We start from the raw sequence: 21,164 nt of genomic DNA, 5'->3' as shown, positions 1-21,164 counted from the left end.
GCACATGTCACGCGCGGCATTGCTCCGGGTTTTGTGGATACATTTAAAACAGACTACTAAAGATTTGGTTTCACCAAATTTTTTAAAGGCAGACCCAATTTCTACCGTAATCATTGAAAGTTAAGCAGAAAAAGTCATCATAATTTAATTTGGAAACATTTTATTGGCTTCGTATAGTCGGTTAAACTGAAAATAAGAAATCAAGCGAATACAAAATTAAAGATAAAAGTGAGGAATTGTATCATAGTATAATCATGATATTTTTGAATAGGTAAAGTGGTATCTCAAGATAACTTGAATTAGTTGTAGGACAAGTTTTTCTACTTGTCAGAATATCTACATTGTGGAGTCCAACAGAGGTTAATCATCACGTTTGAGATAACCAAATTCCTGTCAAAGTATTACATTAAATCTTTGTCCGACATGAAGGTGGCAGTTTATCTTTTCCTGTTGGGGTCTATTGGTAAGAATGTTTTACAATGATAACTTCGGCTATAATAATAAAATAGTATATAAAAAACATTATTTTAGAACTCAAGGTATTTGTAATTTAAGACAATATATCATAATTATTTGATTGTTGAAGTTCGACGTCCACTAATTCCTTTGCTATATTAAAAATCTGTTCGTTTTAAAAATCGTATCATTTCATAATTCCGGATTTACATGATTTTGATTTGAGTCTAAACAAGGAATACCAAACCATCCGCTCCATGAATTGTAAAAAAAGCAATTAAAATTATTTCAAAATCTCGTGTCATTATTTATATGCAGCATATATAATTATCGCAATAGACTATGGTGGTACATTTTATTTCGAAACACTTGCATAATCAAAACAAAAATGACCATTCGCGGCTCCTCTCCTCATCTATGAATTATTTAGGAAAACAATATATTCCTTTGGAAAAGCACTTTATCTTGACCAATATCATACATTATTAATCATTTTACATATTTAATAATTTCCATTGTTCCTTGTCCTCAGTCTATGCAACATTTCTCGATCTTTAGTTTTCTGTGTTAGTGTTTTGTTGATTTGTACGTCTTTTTGTTGTTTTTCGTTTTTTGCCATGCATACATGTAGACTGAGTGTTGTCAGTTTTTCATTTTTTGCCATGCATGGTGTTGTCAGTTTTTCGTTTTTTGCCATGCATGGTGTTGTCAGTTTTTCGTTTTTTGCCATGCATGGTGTTATCAGTTTTTCCTCGACGTTTGAGTTTTGAATTTCCCCTTGGTATAGCTTCCGCCTCTTTTTTTTTTGAGAAGGAGGCTTATTTTAAAGCACCATGTGTTGTTTCATGATGTATATATTCAATGGTGTATGATATTCTTCCAATCAAAAGTATTTTCTTAAGTGTTCATTAATACTACATTCAAAACAGAAATGGAATGCATCTCCTTACATGCTACAGTGCGTAGTCAACATAGTATCAAATCTTTAGGAATCTTTTTGTATCTATCAGTTCTGGTGCTAAAAATTGATCATCTATTCGAAATTGATTTATGATTAAGATAATTTTAAAAGCCAATAATTAAACCATGTACTATGTTTCCTATCTTTTGACGCATTTACTGTGTGGATTCCTTATCACTACGGATATATGATTTTGTCAAAAGAAACAACCTCCAAACAAAGCAAGTTAAATAATTGATTGAATAGTTTAATTGTTTAAAGTCCGCTGGCAAATACAAATGTCATGGTTGTCCAAATTAATAAATAGTCAATAGGTAGGGTCTGAAAGTGGATCGATCGCTATTGAAGGCGGAAAATTTGGGCTGCTACTGACAAAAGAGGATATGTGGGCTAAGGACAGACATTTTGCCCCGTAACAGGTCACCTTTGAATCCTCAAAGCGTTGAAACAAGGGTTCTGTAACGTGCAGATATTATGTGACACACTCCTTATAGCAGCGGACACCTAAGCTCTACATTTAGACCGAACTTGTAGAGGTATTTATACATCCCACACAGCCAAACAGACACCCATCTTTAGCGTTGCTTTTAATTGTGGATAGAACAAGATCTTTTAACATGTGTAAACAGCAGCAAACACAGCTGAATATTTTTAAGGGCATATACATGTTAATATACTTTGTGCTACTATATATTTGAACTTAAGGTAAAAGATTTAAACTGCTTATGAAAAGTACTAATTTCTTTTTACTGCTTAAATATTTTAAGGAAAACGCGGATTGTAGTTTTTAGAAGATAATTAAGCCTAGCGTACTCTCCTATTCTTTTTTTTTTTCTTCTTCTTCTTCTTCAATTGAATTAATTTGTCATTTCTTTTAAAGGCTCATAACATGTATGTATATGTATAATATGTATGATTATGATGTTCATTTTTAGTTTCCGTAAGTGGTTTATTCTTGAAGCAGGAGCCATGTCACGGTGCTATATTTAACTGTTTCATTGCGCCATGTACGTTAGCAAAATGTGAAAGTCATCCACACGCTACATGCAGGTATAGATAGTTTTCCATTGTCATAATTTGAGCTGGAGTTGTTTCCCTTAGCCACCATGTTGTAGGGCAATATACGCAAAATCCTTCATAAAACAACCAAATTCAAAATGTCATATTGACCACTTGACTTTGGAAATTGTTGTTTTCATATCTATTTGTATTTGTTTAAACCCATGTTTAATTCATCACTTTTATCTAGTAAGGGTCTTTCATCAGACTTGCTTAGATAAGTAAATCAATCTGTTTGCCCTACAACATGGCCGCCAAAGGGAAATAACTCCAACTCAAATTGTGTAAATTGAAAATATTCACATTAGTGTCTATAAATGTATTCGTGTATAATCATTACTATGAAATTATGAAGATGCTATGATTGCCAATGAGACTTCTCTCCACCAGAGACCAAATGAAGCAAAAGTTAGCACCTATCGACTACCATACAGCCTTCAACAATGAGCAAAACTCATACCGCATAGCAAGCTAACTACGAATGCATATTTCTTCATTTTGCATTTTTTTCCGAAAACGATGTTAAACTACACACCAAAAAAATACAGGAATAATTTTTGATTGATAGATTTTCAGTCTACCTATAGTAATTAAGTGATTGACTGATAGTAAAGGATTGCGAAGAAGGAGTCGGTCGTTCTGCTGCATGATCCAAACATATTTTTGATAGTATCTAGATAAAGTATTATTCACATCTTTAATTGATACACAAGTTTTACATAACATAAATTGATGGCAAAGTTATTTCTAGAACTAAATTAGTATGTTATAATTATTTTCATGTGACTTAGAGTGACAGGTCAGACCTTACATTCAGATTAAATCTGGATGTAGGATAGGCGGATATCCAGGATTTGGTGGGGAGAGGGGGCTCATGCGAATTAGAAGTTAGAACTGTATGTTGACAACAAAACTGGCTGTAACTTTACCCATATTATATTACATTGTTTTCCTTTTTATGAGAGGTGCGGGTGTCCACCCACCCCCGTCTGAATCCGCGCCTGTAGCACAACATACGAGACTTATTCTTACTAGTATATTAAGTTACCATTCATTTGATGTTCCTGATAAGCTGACCTTATTACAAAATTTCATTACGACGCCATATATTGCCTTTCGCACTTGTTCTTTACATACCATGTTATACTATGAACGTAACAAATAGACACACTACGTATGTTTTTCTCTAAGGTGTATGTCTCACCAATTGGATTGATGCTATCATTTATAATGCATTTCAGAGATAACTACTGTGGCGGATGTCACGCCGATTTCTATGTAGGGTCACACAAGGTCAATTGGTAAGTTCGTGAAGTTTATGTTTATACTTTAGGAAACTGCGGAAATTGAATACTTGGATACATAAAAAAATAATTGATTTAGTCGACATTTTCAATTAGTTTTTGCGAGAGTGCTGCTTACGATTTGAATTGAAATTCTCGTATATGTTTTAAATTGGAAATCTGGTGGAAATATGTAATATTTCAGCAGTACACCTGCGTACAACATGTACAGGTTGTAACAATAATTTAATTGAATGATTGATTGCTGTTTGGTGTTACACGTAAAAATATATTATAAGTGTAGATTTCTATGTTTCACTTATAAGGTCATTGTTTATTACATTGGTATATATCAAAACGGCTCATTCTACAAAACAGAATTAAAACATATTCTTCTGCTATCACAAAATGAAATTGAATGAAATATGATGCAGAATATAAAGATAGAAAAATGTCAAATATATACAGCCTATTAAAATAATATTTTATAAATTGTATGTGTCCGAAGCTATTTTCTTGATTTAGCTTCATTAGAAACATTCAAAGCTAAACACTTGGAAGAAATGACTGGATAAATACAAAAACACGTTGAGATTTATTAATTAATTATCCGAATATTAGACATAATATAATTTAGAATTGATTTTCTTTTTCAGCACAACGGCAGTACATGCACCTGCAACCTAGAAGTGGGTGCAACAAATTGTTTCCTTGTTTGTATATTAAAGTTGTTATTTACATGGCTGTTTCATATTAGTTTTACCATCTACAAAAACATAATATCTTTGTTCAAATTTCACTGTATGCAATACGCATCGGATCCGAATAGTCGAACCTGGGTTCTTAAAGCAAACTTACAATTAAATCGACACATGAAAACGAAGTACAATATGATTGTACAGTACTTTAGAATGTTTGTTGTTCCAATCTTTCAGTGCGTTGAATCGCCTTACACTGCCTCGAGCCTTATTAGCTACCGGCACTCAAAAAAAGGAAACCGGTGGTAAAGGAACAGTAAAATGGGCTACTAGTATATGTCACCGATTTTTGGTAGAAATTTACATTCAACATGTTGAACATTAAACTCTAACTGTAAACCGAAAATATGATGCATTTATCTCTTTTATTTATCATGGGTAGTAACGTCGTCATATCGAGGAGTGTTTCGTTCAGTGATGTTGTCATAGTTTGTCATGGTTTGGTTAGGTTGCATCCGAGAACGATTACCTCAGTTCTTTTCAAATAAGCAAATCAACAGAAAATAAGATGTTTAAATCAAACGATATACATTGAAATTATTGTTTTTAAGATTTAACGCAACCCGGGATAAGCAAAATATCGAAATTGTTATGGTTTGGTTGAGTGATTGACATGGTTCAGTTAAGTGTCTAGAAATTTGTCATGGTTTTGATTAAATTTGTCATGGTTTAGATCCAAATTAATACATATTTGATTCACCTTAATATTGTTAGATTGTTTGTAAGCGCTAGTGAAAATACCAATCAGCCATGGCCAGCGGACGCGAAACAAAACCACAGTTTTGACTTGATGTCTCGTCAAAAGAAAGTCATGACATTAAAGTTATTAACCGTCTCTGCATGGCACAAAATTTTAACATGGACGACAGTTAAAACTCTTTATTTTTGATAAACTATAAATGGAATTAAGTTAAAAAAAGTACCTCAGATTTTCGAAAAACTTAATAAGTTGTCAATTACTTTCAAAGTTTTCGAATTTAAATATATGAAAGATCATTATTTAGAAGTAGAACTAGGTCGATTATAATGTCCAGTTTTATCAATTATATTTACGAATGAATAAAAACGATCATGTTTTGTCATATTGTATAAATGATTTGTGTAGGATCGCTTAATACGTTAACGTTTTGATAACAAGAAAAAAGATCAGAAGATCTAGTATCTAGTGTGGAAAAATTGTACATACTAAGTATGATTGAAAAACTAATTTAAGAGTTTGAATGTCCCTCTGGTATCTTTCGCCCCTCTTTTAAATTCCAACAAACACGTTGGAGTGAATGTGTGAGTGGCTGTCATTTGTTACTGTATATCATATAAATAAGAAGATGTGGTATGAGTGCCAATGAGACAACTGTCCATCAAAGTCACAATGTGTAAAAAGTAAACAATTATAGGTCAAAGTACGGCCTTCAGCACGGAGCCTTGGCTCACACCGAACAGCAAGCTATAAAGGGCCCCAAAAAGACTAGTGTTAAACAATTCAAACAGGAAAACAAATCTATATAAAAACGAGAAACAAGAAACACTTATGAACCACACCAACAAACGACAACCACTGAACAACAGGCTCCTGACTTAGGACAGGTGCATAAAAATGCAGCGGGTGTAAACGTTTTGACAGGCGCCAACATTCACCCTAACCTGAAACAGTGATATAACCTATTACAACATAACATAAAAAGACACACACAAAAATATGTTAATTTTTCGTTTGTTGATTTGTACATAAATCAGGCATTTGGTTTTCTCATTTTAATTGTTTGATATTTAATTTTGTCAAGGCTATCGTTTTGTTCATTATTGAAGGCCGTAAGGCGATCTATAATTGCGAACATCTACGTCATGTGGTCTCGGGTGGATAGCTGACTCATTGGAAATCATACTGAATCTTCTTGTTTTATATTACTTTGTAATTTCTTGGGTCCTTTTTTTCATTCCAAATGAAACAATTTTGAAAGAAAATTATCATTGATCCTAATGAAACAAATAATGCATTTTAGAAATATTTCTATTTACAACCCAAAGAGCAATTTTAAAAAATGTTCTTGAAATTTGACAAAATTGGTTGGATTTCAACCATATTTAGGCCTAGGAAACATAGAGCGCAGGCTTCGACAATATAAATATTTTAATTCAGATATATGTAAAATGTTATAACAAACATTGTGTTAAAATGTCTTTTTTGTCGACGCATGCGCTATATGTTTCCAGTCTAAAAAATCTATGGAAATATACCTGTTTCCATTGAATTTTCAAAAAAAAAATCAAAATATTTGCTATTTGTGATCTCATAAAAAAAATGTTAATATCTTGTTTTTTTAAACAAATAGACATATTTCCTATCTAGCCATTATATTAGCTAAGATTCATCGTATTAATGGTAAATTAATCGAAATTTAAAATGTAAACTAAAAATAGGGGCCAGTTTATGGCCTTATCTAACCTACTCCTTTAATGAATAAACAAAACTTTCTCGTTTTGTTATACAAAGTCAGGTATTTTCGTCAAAATGTAGAGATAAGGAAACAATCTTATTATTATTTGCGATGTTAGGTAAAAGTCCATTGCTTGTACTACTCACGAAATCTGCACCAGTTCCTAGAAACTGTCGGTCACGGTGTTTAAATGTTACATGCAATGATGAAAGGAAGATACCATGGGAAGGCGAGGTGAGGTTAAGAAGGAAAATCGAAAACAGACAGACAACGCAATTTTTAAAAGAGAAAAGATAAAATGACAAACCAGAGTCAAGAAAATATAACATCGAAAACCAGTGAAATATTAAACACTATATTCGTCGTTCATGTCAGTGCTATTGACATGTTTGCAGTTCCGGTTCCACTTAAACCACCGTTATTATTTTGAAAAATTGTTATTTGCAGGCGGTATATCCTTCATACATGTGTACTAGGTTTATTAAAAGTATATGATGAAAATACGATGGCCGATATATGGTGTTAAGGGCATTCTAGGTATTGCGACTAACACGTGAAAAAACACTTTGGAATATTTTCAGTCAGTCAGTGTAAAAAATCTAATTAAACAAAAAGTGTTTTACTTTCTAATATTTTATCTCTTTTTATTTTCGTTTTGTATTTTTCCAGAGGGGGAAAAGGGTGCTTGGTTCTTTTCAACACGACATAAAATTGAATCGCCAAACATTCCAACTGGTTATCTAATGATCTTTTTAGATAAATCAGCTTAATACATCACTGAATCAGATTGTCATTGCTAAGCAAACAAATTTAAAGCGAGGTACTCTTTCTTCACTTCAATCCAATATCTTGTTGACTATATTAAGCTAGACTAGTGCAATGAAGATACTGTATAGAGGATAAGATAAATATGTGCAACAACGATAATAAGCTCCTCAAACTTAAACAAGGAACACGTAGTCTTATCTAAAACTATTTAATATGGGACTACTTACTTCTTCATTGATTTATATATTAAGAACGACAAGGACATTAAAGAAAAATCTCATATCATCCGACCGAATTATATTCTAAAGTGTTGAAGTGTAAAATAGGTTAAGAGGTTTGAAATGGAAAATATTACAAATGGCACCGAGGAATACATTAATAAAACTACTAACTTTGACATCGCTTTAACGATCATCACGTCCTCAATGTCCGTCATCGGTGCGTGTCTGTTGTTCATATTCACATTTTTCAGATGGAGGAGTGGAGAGTATATAAATGAACCCAAGAGGTTGTTGTTATGCTTAACAGTTGCGGATTTGTTTGTTGCCCTTGGAAATATATTTGGCGCAATTCGTTTTATTGGGTCCGTGGATCACAAATCAGTTAATGCGATTATAGCGTGTCATACTGGGCGTGACCCGTTATGCATTTTCCAGGCTTTCGTAACAATTATGTCAAGCATGAGTTCGTTTTTCTGGACAACTATTATCGCGTTTCACTTATTGTATAGAACGCCAATGGAACAGATTAACAATGGACCCAGAGTAAGAATTTACAAACGGACTATTTTTTATCACTTTATAAGCTGGGGCCTTCCAGGTAAGCACTAATATTTAAAATGAAAATTATGCTTAATTTCAAATAGAATATAATAAAGCATTACGCACCATTCCCCTCTATTAGCCAAGTAAAATTTCCATAGTCAATTGATGATAAATCAAGTTCGATGTTAAAAAAATCACAAGAAAGACGCCGGCAAACTGTAAACTTAGCAAGATACAGTAAAACGAAAAAGCAATTTTAGTTCATCGATAAATAAACTTTAGTATTATGTTAAACAATAAAATAATAGCATTGATTTTCATGGTACAAATTTTTAAGCACCAGATACGTATTTCTACAATTAATGTCTCTTCAAAAAAGCTGGAGGCCAAAATATTCGAAAAAAAACTTAATACAAACGTTAAAGAGCTGATAAAACCTACATGGACCAAATGTAGAGCCAAAAACAGACAATTTGATAACGTTACTATCCTCAGAATGCAGGCTTTACTCTTCGGAAAAAGGAAAATTCTTTGTGAACTATTGGTAATCGGAAATTTTTACGCGTGACAAAATTACATGTATCCATGTACACTGACTTCGTTTTTTAAATGAAGTAGTTCGCATGTATCCCACTATTATTCCAGAAAAAAGATGATATAGTTTGTAATTGCATAGTTGGAATTGGCGTTAAAAAACAGACCTAATTTTTCTGATGTCTTCAGTATCTTATACTGTGGTCACTAGCAACACATCCCCCTATTTTTTAAGTTCAAAAAAATTATTCTTTAGCAATAACATTGTGTTTAAATTGAAAGGAAATATGTCAAAACAAAAAGTGTAAAACCTAATTTCGACTATAGAAGGAGATGTATTGCTAATAAGGCATATTTTATCATATTAGGTTCGGAAACAGTCTCGTTTTAATAGAATAAACAAATAATAAAATAAAATACGCGAACAAAATGTAATTTTATGATCGAGTTTCATATTTTGTTTTGGATCTAAATGGAAATAAAGAATCCGTAACCCTTAGATTGTTTCTTGTGTGTTTACTGCCCCGAAACAAGACTACACGAAGATCAAGTACATTTACTACAGATCGAAGCGGTGCAGATAGCCATACTTTTATATCTTAACTTCCATTTAGATCAAGTACATTAACAGATATTTTCCGTTATCATGTCGTGTTTTTTTTTTATTTGGTTTCAGAATTAACTGTTCTCAATTTTACAAAACTTTTATGACATGAATGTTATATGAAAATCAAAAAGGTAGCAAGATACCAAAGACATAATCAAAACTAACATGACGAAGAGAGACAGACAAAATCATCGCAAAATTAAAATGACGAAAGACAAACAACAGTCTACAAAACTCTACATATAAAAACTAAAGAAAAACACCCCAACAAAAATCGGATTTGACCTCAGGACCCTTACGAATAGAAGTAAAGTATACATTTGTACTTTGTGTTAAGTACAACTATATAAAATATTTTAAGTACTGATTTATGTAATGAGACTTATCGCGAGTTTGTTTTTACATGAGCAACACCACAGGCACCACGTGTGGAGCAGGATCTGCTTACCTTTCCGGAGCACCTGAAATCATTCCCGTCTTTTTGTTCATGTTGCTCAGTCTTTAGTTTTCAATATTATGTTTTGTGTACGGTCGATTGTCTTTTCGTTGTTTTTTGGTTTTTGGCATGGCATAGTCATTTTGTTTTTGACTTATGAGTTTGAATATCCCTTTGGTATCTTTCATCTTTTTTATTACAGCTTCCTTGTCAATCACTGCACTGAGTAAGAATTTGTTGGGTTCAGATTTAACTGTTGGTTCTGGTGCATGGTGTTGGATCTCAGCGTGTCTATCGCAGACAGAGAGAACTATCTGGATGACGATTACAATGAAAGGATGGGAAATTCTGATGTATATTTTATGTGCACTTTTCTATATTCTGCTTAAAGGGTCTCATTGGAAGGAATGCAGAAAGGCGGAAAAGGTACATGTACATAAAATAATATTTTATAAGATATTTGATAATTCAAAAATTCTATAAAACCATAGCCTGATTAATGTTTGCCATGACATCAAGCTAGCGAATTAAATGTAAATACTGAATTATTTGAGTGAAATAGGATCATTTTTCTATTCTTATATGTTGGGATAGCATGTAAAATAACTGATAGGTCAAAGTCATGTGAAATAAAACGAAACCATACACAGACAGGGGTTCTTACAATATAAGGTCGTATTTTGGCGCCTGCAATTTCAGTATAATTACTAAACTTTAGATAAAGACTCACTGCATTTTTGATTTTAAGTTCTAATCTATACCAAAATGAAAAAGTAGTGCGTTTGTATTTTCCAAATGAAGGCCTTTTTTCTTTAAAATGTATTATCTTTCAAGATACAAATTAAATTTAGGACGGTTCCGGTGTTCGTCTATGAATATATGAATTACAGAAATCATGTAACAATCGTAATATTGAATCATTTGAAAACTATCTTAATTTACAATAGAACACTGAGCACCGAATAACTTTTAGTTACATGTTTGATAAATTTTGACACCAATGTTGAATATTTTAGAAGTGCATGTATTTACTTTATTTATTTTATTATCACATTTCATTGTGTAATAGCCATGTGAATGAGACAAGTACGCGGGAACATTTTAAACACCTCGCTAGTTATCCTTTTGCAGATATCCTGCTTTTTAAAAAATTCTATTGACGTTACCGTTGCATTTTGTAAACAATTTGATTAAAACATTATTTTGTAGGTAGGAAAGATGGCTGAAGGTGTGACTGCTCCAAAATTTATAAGATTGCAGAGCGTTACTGACAGCGAAAGAAAATACACGAAAGTGGATAAACGTTTCATGTACTTATGGCTAATAGAGTTACTTCTCAGAAGCTTCGGATCTGTAAGATTCGTTATGGCTACAATCAAAAGGCATACTGGACATGCGTACACAGCTTATGACAAAGCAGATACAATTCTTTTTCATTTTCAGAATTTTGGAGATAGTGCTCAAGCTTTGTGTTCGTTCATAATATTTTGTGTTTTTTCTGCTAGAACTCGAGAGCTTATCAGAGTGAAATGGTTTGGAGGTGGTAAGCGTGACGATGAAAGGTTATCATTATTGTCGAGTGTCAGCTACAGATATGATTAATAAATCAATTGGTACAAATGTAAATTACCATCATGTTATGAGGGTTCCTTCTTTTCTGTATTTCAAAAAATAAAATTAAAAAGTTCTTATATGGGTTAATTAGTACAAATAACAAATTTGACACAATATCTATAAAATCTTCGAAACCTTGTGAGAAAGGATACACTTGTAAGGATTATCATCCAAACGGCATCAAACATTGGCTCCGTTATTATACAAAACGTCGACGGTTTGACACTTCTGATAGTTCTAAAAAACGATCTAAATTGTCATGCTACCAAGCTTTAAAATATACACATACGATTTATTGTTAAGACATATTTGCTGAAAGAAATTGTTTTTGAGAATCGCTTCCCAAGAACATGTATCCACTATAGTAAGAGCACATATAAGCTTGAATTGACTGATGTCAAAAGTTTTAACTAGTCATCGAGAATTCATTTTGGTCAGTATTGTAATAGTCATTAATATGCATTTAATTCTGTTTGCCACTAGACATTTAGCAGAAAACAATCAATATACCAGTAGTGTTAAAACTGGCCATATATTGTACGTTAATTTACTGATCTGCTTTAACATCAGAAATATGACGCAATCGCAAATGGCCACGTAAATATGACCCCCTTACCCTATAAAATTGTAATATTTGTTATTTTTAATGTTTATTGTAATGTACATGCAAATAAATGAAAACTGTAAAAAAAAAAAAAATGAATCAGCCAAAATACCGGACAGTGTATCAGACCACATCAACCAAAACATCCGACTCCTTCGAGAAAATAACCGACAAAACAAACAAATTAGTTTTCGTGATTCGATCTTGTCCTTTGTTGCTAAATATCATATTTTTTTTTCGTTTATTGTTTTTTACATACATCAAACCGTTAGTTTTTTCATTTGAATTATTTTGCATTTGTCATTTCGTGGCCTTTTATAGCTTACTATGCGATATAGGTTTTGCTCATTGTTGAAGTTTTTTTTTGTGGAGAGTTGTTTCATTGGCAATCATACTACATCTTCTTATTTTTATAAAACCAAACAACAACAAACAGCAATACGTCAAGATATTAAATTGTTTATTACATCGCGATGACCTTGAGGTCATGCCGATGTATTGCTATCGCCTAGATTTCCATTATGTAAATTAGTTTTGGGTTTGTAACCGATCTATAAACATGATAAATATGCGCACATAAACGAATGCAAAATAACATTCCTTATCGTTTGATATAAATACATCTCTTCAATGAATACTGATAAAAATATTTTTGTTTACAACATAAATTAATAATATGAAAATGTTTTGTAGTTAGATATATATATATAAGTAAAAAATCATTGATAATATCAATGCACACGTACCGAAAAATTGTGTTAAAGCATGCGGAAGAATATCTCAAAGAACGTTTTGAAGGACCGGTAACTCTGTAATTGTTTTTGCGGGAAAATATGAATGCCTACTCGTATCCAATCTTAGAAAAATCGAATTTTTACAGAAAAGTGTCCACCATGCACTTGCATTGCACTATTATTAGAATAGTAGAATAGAATGATATACAAATGGATGCAAATCATATATGTATGTAACTGTTATTTTAATATAATATATAACAACAAATCAGTGTATACTGATTTGTATCACTACAATATAATACATGTAGTTATTACGGTGAAGTTGAATTTCCTGTCATTTATTCATCATCCACGCATGAACTTGTCTCAGAAAAAAATATATATCTGTACATTAACCTCAGTTTCAGGTAAAGAGATATGTTGTTGTTTTTTCTGAGACAAGTGCTTTTGACCATCCTCAAGAACTTGTGGTCATCCGATGTTCAGTACTTCAGTACTTTGATTTATAATGTTACAGTGTTGATTCTCTTCTTTGACTGTTCATATTCTTGTTCGTTTTTGACCAAAAAGTATTTCTTCTGCATTTATGCTGTTGGTTCGAATCCTTGAACCTTCTTTGTCATTTGTCATGTGTCCTTACAATGTATAACTGCCTAAAAGTTTAAATATTGCAATACAACATTGATTGACGATATATGTTGACAAACGGAAATTTAAAAAAATTATATTTTTAAACCATGTTATTAATAAACATAATCAATTGATTTTTGAATTCTCTCAAATGGAGAAATTAAGCTTCTTTATTTACTGTAACACGTAAATCAAATATATTAGGTTTAACCAATTTCGGTTTAGTTGTCTTGTACAGTCATATTATGTAGTCAGGGTATTCAATTAGTATACATTGCACATATATGTTAAAAAAAATACGAAGATGCAGCATGAATGCAAATTGAATGACTATCCACCAAAGACCAAAAGAACAAGAATGTGAACCAACTACAACTTTACAAAAAAACAACAAATGTTCCAAACAACAGCGCACCACAACGCAACTAAAATTTAACGAAAACGTAAAAAAAAAACTTTTAGTTCGTTATCAATAGTACGTTAATAATATAATTTTGAATTGGACTTGCAAACATATAATTATATATAACATTTAATATAGAAAACAACTCAGTATACTTTCTAAATCTATTGAAAACTGTGAACGATAATGTACCAAAACCGAATAGATTTCTTTATTAGTTGTTATTGGCTTAGAACTAGCTTCCAGTAACTACAAGTACTCTCCGATCTGTACGTTGTGTCTTATGTGTTTGTATTAGTTTTTTTTTGTGCTGTATATCGATCTGATGAGTTAAGCCCTTTACACTTGATTTTCATAGGCTGTTCCTATGGTACTGTTACACCAATGTCTCATATAAGGGGGAAAATTTGGCATCAGCAAACATGTTTAACCCCGCCACATTTTGTGTGTACAGGTCGCAAATCAGGAGCCTGTAATTCGATCAGAAGCTGTCCTTTGTTTCTGTATATCATATTTGTTTTGTACATAAATCAGGCCGTTAGTTCTTTCGTTTGAATTGTTTTACAGTTGTCATTTCGGGCCCTTTTATAGCTTACTATGCGGTATAGGTTTTGCTCATTGTTGAAGGCCGTACAATGACCTTTAACGTCATTTGGCCTCTATTAGAGAGTTGTCTTATTGGCTATCATATCACATCTTCATATTTTTATACTAATAGAAATACAGCAAACGGAAGAACTTTCATCTCTTTGATATGATTCAAATATTGAACTATTTAAGTAAGAGACAACTGTCATTATTATGAAACTAAGGAAATCTGGTATGATTTCCGATGAGACAACTATCGATCAGAGTCCAAATATGTAAGCAACGGTTTGTCTCCTTAAGGTCTTCAACTATGAGCGAAACCCATACCGTATAATCAGCTTTTCGTGATATCATCCATTCAAATAGAATCCATCGATGCTCCTTCTGTATTTTTACAGTCAATGATCTAGTGAATGCAACCTGTCATTTCTATAAATAATTTTGAATCATCTTTTCCTATATTTTGAACTGAAATTTATGACGTACATAGTATGATATAGATGAATGTGACCTTTTGGTTATTTTGGGTCACGAGATATTTGTAAACAAACATCGGAAATTTATCTATTTTTTAATACTCCCACTTACTTAAAACAATAAATTAACAATACGGAATAGCTTAAAGTCGGCGTAGCATGATATATATACATGTATATATATATATACATAGCGCGTTAAATTACATGTAATATGCATGCAGTTTATACATGTACTTTTGTCATTCACATACATGTACACCGGGATACTGATAAATAAGTGTGTTGAGAAAAAAATATAAATTTGGTGAGTAAGATATTTTATTAACCGGAAAACCTTGTTCTTTCTAAAAATATGATTTACTAGGTAAGTTATCAATTAAAATAACTGTAATCAAAACCACGTGCTACACATGAACAGTCTGATAATTTAGAACTAAAGAGATAAGAAGCATATTCGGCCTATTCTATAAGTAAATACAAGATGGGGAATAACACTGATCCAGGAGAATATATTGACAAAATCAATATGTCAGACATTGTATTGACTCTGACAGGAGCATCGTTGTCGATTGTTGGAGCGTTTGTGTTATTTTTTGCTCATTATCTAAGACACAAAAGTGGAAAACCAGTGGACGAAGTTCGACAATTCTTAATATTTCTTACAATTGCTGATATGTTTAATGCTATAGGACTTTTATCGGGAGTAGCGCGTTTTCTAAATTCTGAGGATTTTACGGAGGACAAAGTGGCTGCTTGCCATCGGCATGAAGAGTTTGGCTGTATTGTACAAAGTTATGTGACAGCACTGTTTAGTATGAGCTCGTTTTTCTGGACAACTATTATAGCCTTTCATTTGTTTTGGACAAACGAGGATAATTCTCCCAGCAGTTTCAAAAAGACAATTTTGTATCACTTTATTACCTGGGGAATCCCTTGTAAGTACAATAAGACTATTTTGTATCACTTTATTACCTGGGGTATCCCTTGTAAGTACAATAAGACTATTTTGCATCACTTTATTACCTGGGGTATCCCTTGTAAGTACAATAAGACTATTTTGTATCACTTTATTACCTGGGGAATCCCTTGTAAGTACAATAAGACTATTTTGGTGTCATTTTGTTGCAATGTAGCTGGGTGATTCCCTGTATATACACACACGAGCATCATTGTGGTGTTGTACATTGTAATGTACACGCCAGACTTAGCAAACAATACAGTCATTACTTTAAGAGTTTGTTTGTTTGATCGATAGTTTTTAATGCCACAGCTGTATACAGTTTTTATAATTTCAAGCCAGGCATGCATGCATTGGTGAACTCCTTCTGAAAACTATTGCCTAACGGAAATGGCTGTGTAGTGAAAGTCATCCAAAAGAAAAAAAATTCAAGGAGTTTCTTTCGGGTTAACTGAATTAGAATTCTTGACCTATAGACCTTGAATAATCGTCCTAATTAGTGATAACGCATTGATATTGCATTAGTCAGTTTCATGGTACATGTAAACATTTCAAACCCCTTTTCTTATGTCTGAAATGCATTGTTTGTCCCTTATTCTATGCATTGTTTTTCCCTTATTCTATGCATTGTTGGTCCCTTATTCTATGCATAAAACAGGTATATTTCACAACGCAGGTCAAACATAAGAAAAGGGTTTGAATGTTTACATGTACGATGAAATTGACGAATGGACATATCAATTAATACAAAATAAACGGATAAAATAACGTGAAGCACATAAATACACTGGATCAATATACAATGCAAATACATGTAAAACTTAGGTTCATTTTAATCATTTGTTCTTTCAGTTGCTATAACAACAGCGGCTGTGAGCAAGAACGTGTTGGGATCAGACCTGTCTGCTGGTTCCGGGGCCTGGTGCTGGATATCAGCATGTTTACCTCACTACGATAGAACTTTATGGATGACCATTTCAGGGAAAGGATGGGAAATTCTAATGTATTTCTCTTGTTGTGCGTTTTACTTGTTGATAAAATGGCGCAAAATCCAAATACGACGACATCGAACGAAGGTTGGTTTTCGGTTATTCAATTATAAAGTTAACTTTTGTCTTTTAAATTAGTCGTTTTTCACTTTTTCCCATGACATTGTCAGTTTGTTTTCGACTTATGAGTTTGAATATCTCATTGGTACTTTCGCGTTTCTTTTTAAATTATTATATCTTTAGATCGCGCTTGAATACACATTTGAAAATTTACTTTCGAATTTTTTTTAATAATGACTTTTTTTGTATTAAAAAAAAACTAGTCTAAAATATCTTTTTTTTCTTGGCTATTGTAAATACGGTTGAATTGAACGATTTTTTTTATTTTTTTCCGTATTTTATTGTTTTTTTAATCCTTCCATCATTTCCAGACAACATCAAATCTTTCAACCCGTATCTTTGGATTGATCGAGGAGAAATCCATAACCACTTGCACAAGAACAAAATTTATATGGTATATCCGAACGCAGCGTAGTTTCATTCTCATTACGAGATCCTCTTTTTCATTTAATTCAGACATAAATCTGTGACTTTAATATAAGTTCCACAAAAGGAGGAAAATAGTATGATATGAACATTAATATTGTTATGATGCTAGGTCCGTTTGAACTTTCTGAGCTATACTTCTCTGACGAGTTGACAAAATTTCTGCAATAAAATGTTAAATTATGGAGCAGCCAATTCGTAGATGTTAAGGCACCGACCATTCATCTATTAATTATCGGGGCATGGGTGTTTTTCTTTTTGGAAAAACACTTTAATAAAAACAAACCATTTGTTTTTTAATCACATACAGGAACGAGATTTTTATTAACTCAATGTTGAAACCGTTTTCCAAAATTTCAATGATAAAAACTGTTCTGGTTACTTATTTTCAAAAACAAATTATTTTTATTTCAAAACAATTTTTCTAAAAAAAAACATACCCCCACAAAAGATAAAAAGTCGGTGCCTTATAAGCAAAACGAAATTTCTTTCGATATGATTTCTTATAGCCATCAATCGATATGATTTCTTATAGCCATCAATCGATATGATTTCTTATAGCCATCAATCGATTTATTTTCTTTTTCGAACTCTTTCACACACTTTTCTCTGACATTTTTTTAATCTATTTTGTTTTACAAGTTATCAAATTTTACATCATGTGGTAACAAACACCTTCTTGTTTTATCTCTTTTCCTGGTAATTTAAAACCTTAATCTGGGAAAACTCGATTTATTTTTATTACATGTATTTGTTATTGGCTTTGAACTAGCTATCTAATCTTAATTGACTAGGATTGTCAGTTTTCCTACCGAAGGTCGGTGGTTCTCTCCGGCATTCCGGCTTCCTCCGCCAATTAAAACTGACTGTCACGAAATAGTACAATAGTGCCGAAAGGAGCATTAAACACCAACTAATCAATTAATCAATCAATCTAATTTCATACTGATTAATAAATTTCTAAAGGGTTGCTCAGGATCATGACGGTCCTCGTTACACTGGAGGGAGAGCCGAGAGTGGGAGGGAGGGGGGGGGGCAATTATCTGTTTGACTATGTTTTCGCCCGCTCCTTTGATCTTTTTATGTAATATCTTTTTGCATGGAAGTTACCCGCTGTGTTTCAAAGGTACAAAAAAAAGCCAAACGATAGGTTTTTCTTACGCATACACATGCACCAGTAACTTGCACTCATTGACTGTTATATTCTACTAAAACAAATAATTACAATTGATATCGAACGATATGCCGTTCTTACGTTTTTCCGTAAATGCCAGTTACTTGCACTCATTGACTTTTAGGTTCTACTAAAAAAAACAAAAAAAAATTTAAATTCAATTGTTGTTTCCTTATTTGTATATATATGATATTTAAGATGATGATATTATGACATGATCCAGGATGCACTTTATTTTTTCATTATTGATTATTTTATGCTAATTACGTCACGCATATTTAAATGATTTATATGACAATACAAGTTTTGATTAATTTGAAATTAAATTGAATTAAAACCATCGCAGTTATTAAGTTATATGGTTAAAATAATTTATCAGTTTTGCACCGAATTTAAAAATACTAGTGACTAGTGGAACGTTCATTTTTCCACTTTCGGAATTTTTTTCCATTAATGCTCTTCAACTTTTTACTTAATTTGGCCTTTCAACTTCGTTTATTCGAGCATCACTGGTGAGTCTTTAAAATCATACGCCTGGTATCTTTGATGAGTTTTTTTTTTATTTTAAGATAACACTCAACAAAATTATAGATTGTTCTATACTTGACCACTGGATTACCGATCAACACGTCAGAATTGTCTTTAATTAAACTCGTATGATTGACCACACGATAATTTCCTGCCAAAAACTTAAACGAAATTCAATTGTCAAAGTCCTACATGTATTTACTAAATGATATCTGTCAATCAACCACTGCCATCAATCAACCATATATTCACCCTTATCATGTACTTAGAGCAAATAATTTTCTCCAGAAAGATAATAGCATTAAATTTACGTAAATTCCATATTTTCCGTAATGGTGCTTAGTGGGCTGAAACGAAAACTATATCAATTAACTGCTTCCGGTTTTTTCGCATGCCTTTCCGTAACATTATCGCATCGGCGTCACTCGGCAAATTCAGAAAAATACACCTCAATGGTACGTTTTCAGTCGGCTCTTGGGTTGATATTGAACCTTGGGCTGATAATACATCTGATATGAACAATGCCATGTGATATTATCGAATAGGTAGAGAGGCAACACAATCACTTAATTTTTAAAGTGTTGTACGGAAATCTAACAATGTCAACTGTTGTATGCATATTCAGAAAGAACATTATATTATAACTTTACGAAACCACAGTAGCTTGTCTACAGGTCAGGTATACAACCCGTTGCCGTGAACATGCATTTATTGAAACATCCAGCCGCCCCCTACAACTACCCAACACTAAGGTGACTATCTAGATGTTTGGCTCGACAAACAATTTGTAATTGAAATAATAAATATTGATATTTTTGACTGATGGAAAATGGTTTAAAATTTGTTACGCGTATATGTTTCGAACATCGACAATAAAGAATGGCTTAATCCTGCTCTTTCATAAGACCTTTTAATATATACGTTTCATGTATTGCTCAATTATATAATTATATATACAAATATACCCTGCAATTTATCTATACAATCAAAGTATACATTTTATTCTTTTTAGGTGAATATTGGTTTATCGCCAAGACAAACAGCAGTTCAGTCAGTTGAAGAAACAAAACCTCACGAAGATCTACGGTTTCTGCTTCTCTGGTTAATTGAAGTTGCTCTCCGAATATTTGGTACAGTACGCTACCTAACTGCAGCAGTAAGGAGACATACAACCAAAGAATTAAAGAGTTACAATTCAGTAGATCACGTGTTTTTACACTTTCAGAGTTTTGGTGACAGTGCGCAAGCCCTGTGTTCTTGTTTATTGTTCTGTATTTTTGACAACGAAATGCGTAATTTGTTAAAAGATAAATTGTGTTGTAGTCAGAAACGATCTGAGAAAAGACCATTGTTAACAAGACAAACGACAACTTGTTAAGACTCATAAGCAATTCAAGCCACTCGTGACAATATATATTTTTGTTTGAATAAAAAAATTTGACACAATATTGGTCAACTGCTTTGTCACATTACTGATAATCAAAAACTGCCCCGCAAAAGTATGGATAAAAACTAAGCACACTTACACCACTCATACTCATAGATTGAAGGCGTGCATCATCTTTTTGAAAATAATTCACACGTTAACGAGTGAAAAACTGTATAGCTAATCAGGGTTACCTTTGAGGGTTTAGAAGGGGATACACAGTTCTAATCTGCAACTGATCCAATAAGACATAATAGAACCAACTAAATAGAGATGCATATTTTTAATTTTCTTTATGTGTATTAATTGTAAAGAATGATGGGTAGCTCACCCTTCAATTTTTAATGTACAGTGGCCAATATTACATGCATTTACATGACAAAACCATGGTTATTTAATTTGAATTACCCCGATATCTTATTTTATA

General features: G+C 32.4%; 1 protein-coding gene and 1 long non-coding RNA gene across 2 annotated transcripts; both read left to right on the top strand.

The window, feature by feature from the left end:
• Positions 1-392: 392 nt before the first annotated feature.
• Positions 393-4,499, top strand: LOC127720992 (uncharacterized). Its single transcript, XR_007991022.1, has 4 exons — positions 393-463; positions 2,353-2,467; positions 3,718-3,777; positions 4,416-4,499. It is a non-coding gene; the product is annotated as an uncharacterized LOC127720992 (long non-coding RNA).
• Positions 4,500-15,407: 10,908 nt separating this feature from the next.
• Positions 15,408-20,757, top strand: LOC127720991 (G-protein coupled receptor 157-like). The gene is made up of 3 exons (XM_052227708.1): positions 15,408-16,051; positions 16,927-17,150; positions 20,324-20,757. The coding sequence occupies exons 1-3, from the start codon at positions 15,598-15,600 to the stop codon at positions 20,687-20,689; spliced, it is 1,044 nt and encodes a 347-aa protein (XP_052083668.1). The 5' UTR covers positions 15,408-15,597; the 3' UTR covers positions 20,690-20,757.
• Positions 20,758-21,164: the final 407 nt, after the last annotated feature.

This window comes from Mytilus californianus, unplaced genomic scaffold, assembly GCF_021869535.1.
Source record: "Mytilus californianus isolate M0D057914Y unplaced genomic scaffold, xbMytCali1.0.p SCAF_11, whole genome shotgun sequence".
Classification (NCBI taxonomy): domain Eukaryota; kingdom Metazoa; phylum Mollusca; class Bivalvia; order Mytilida; family Mytilidae; genus Mytilus; species Mytilus californianus.
The sequence above is the reverse complement of the archived record's forward strand: the minus strand, read 5'-3'. Positions and strand labels throughout refer to the sequence as shown.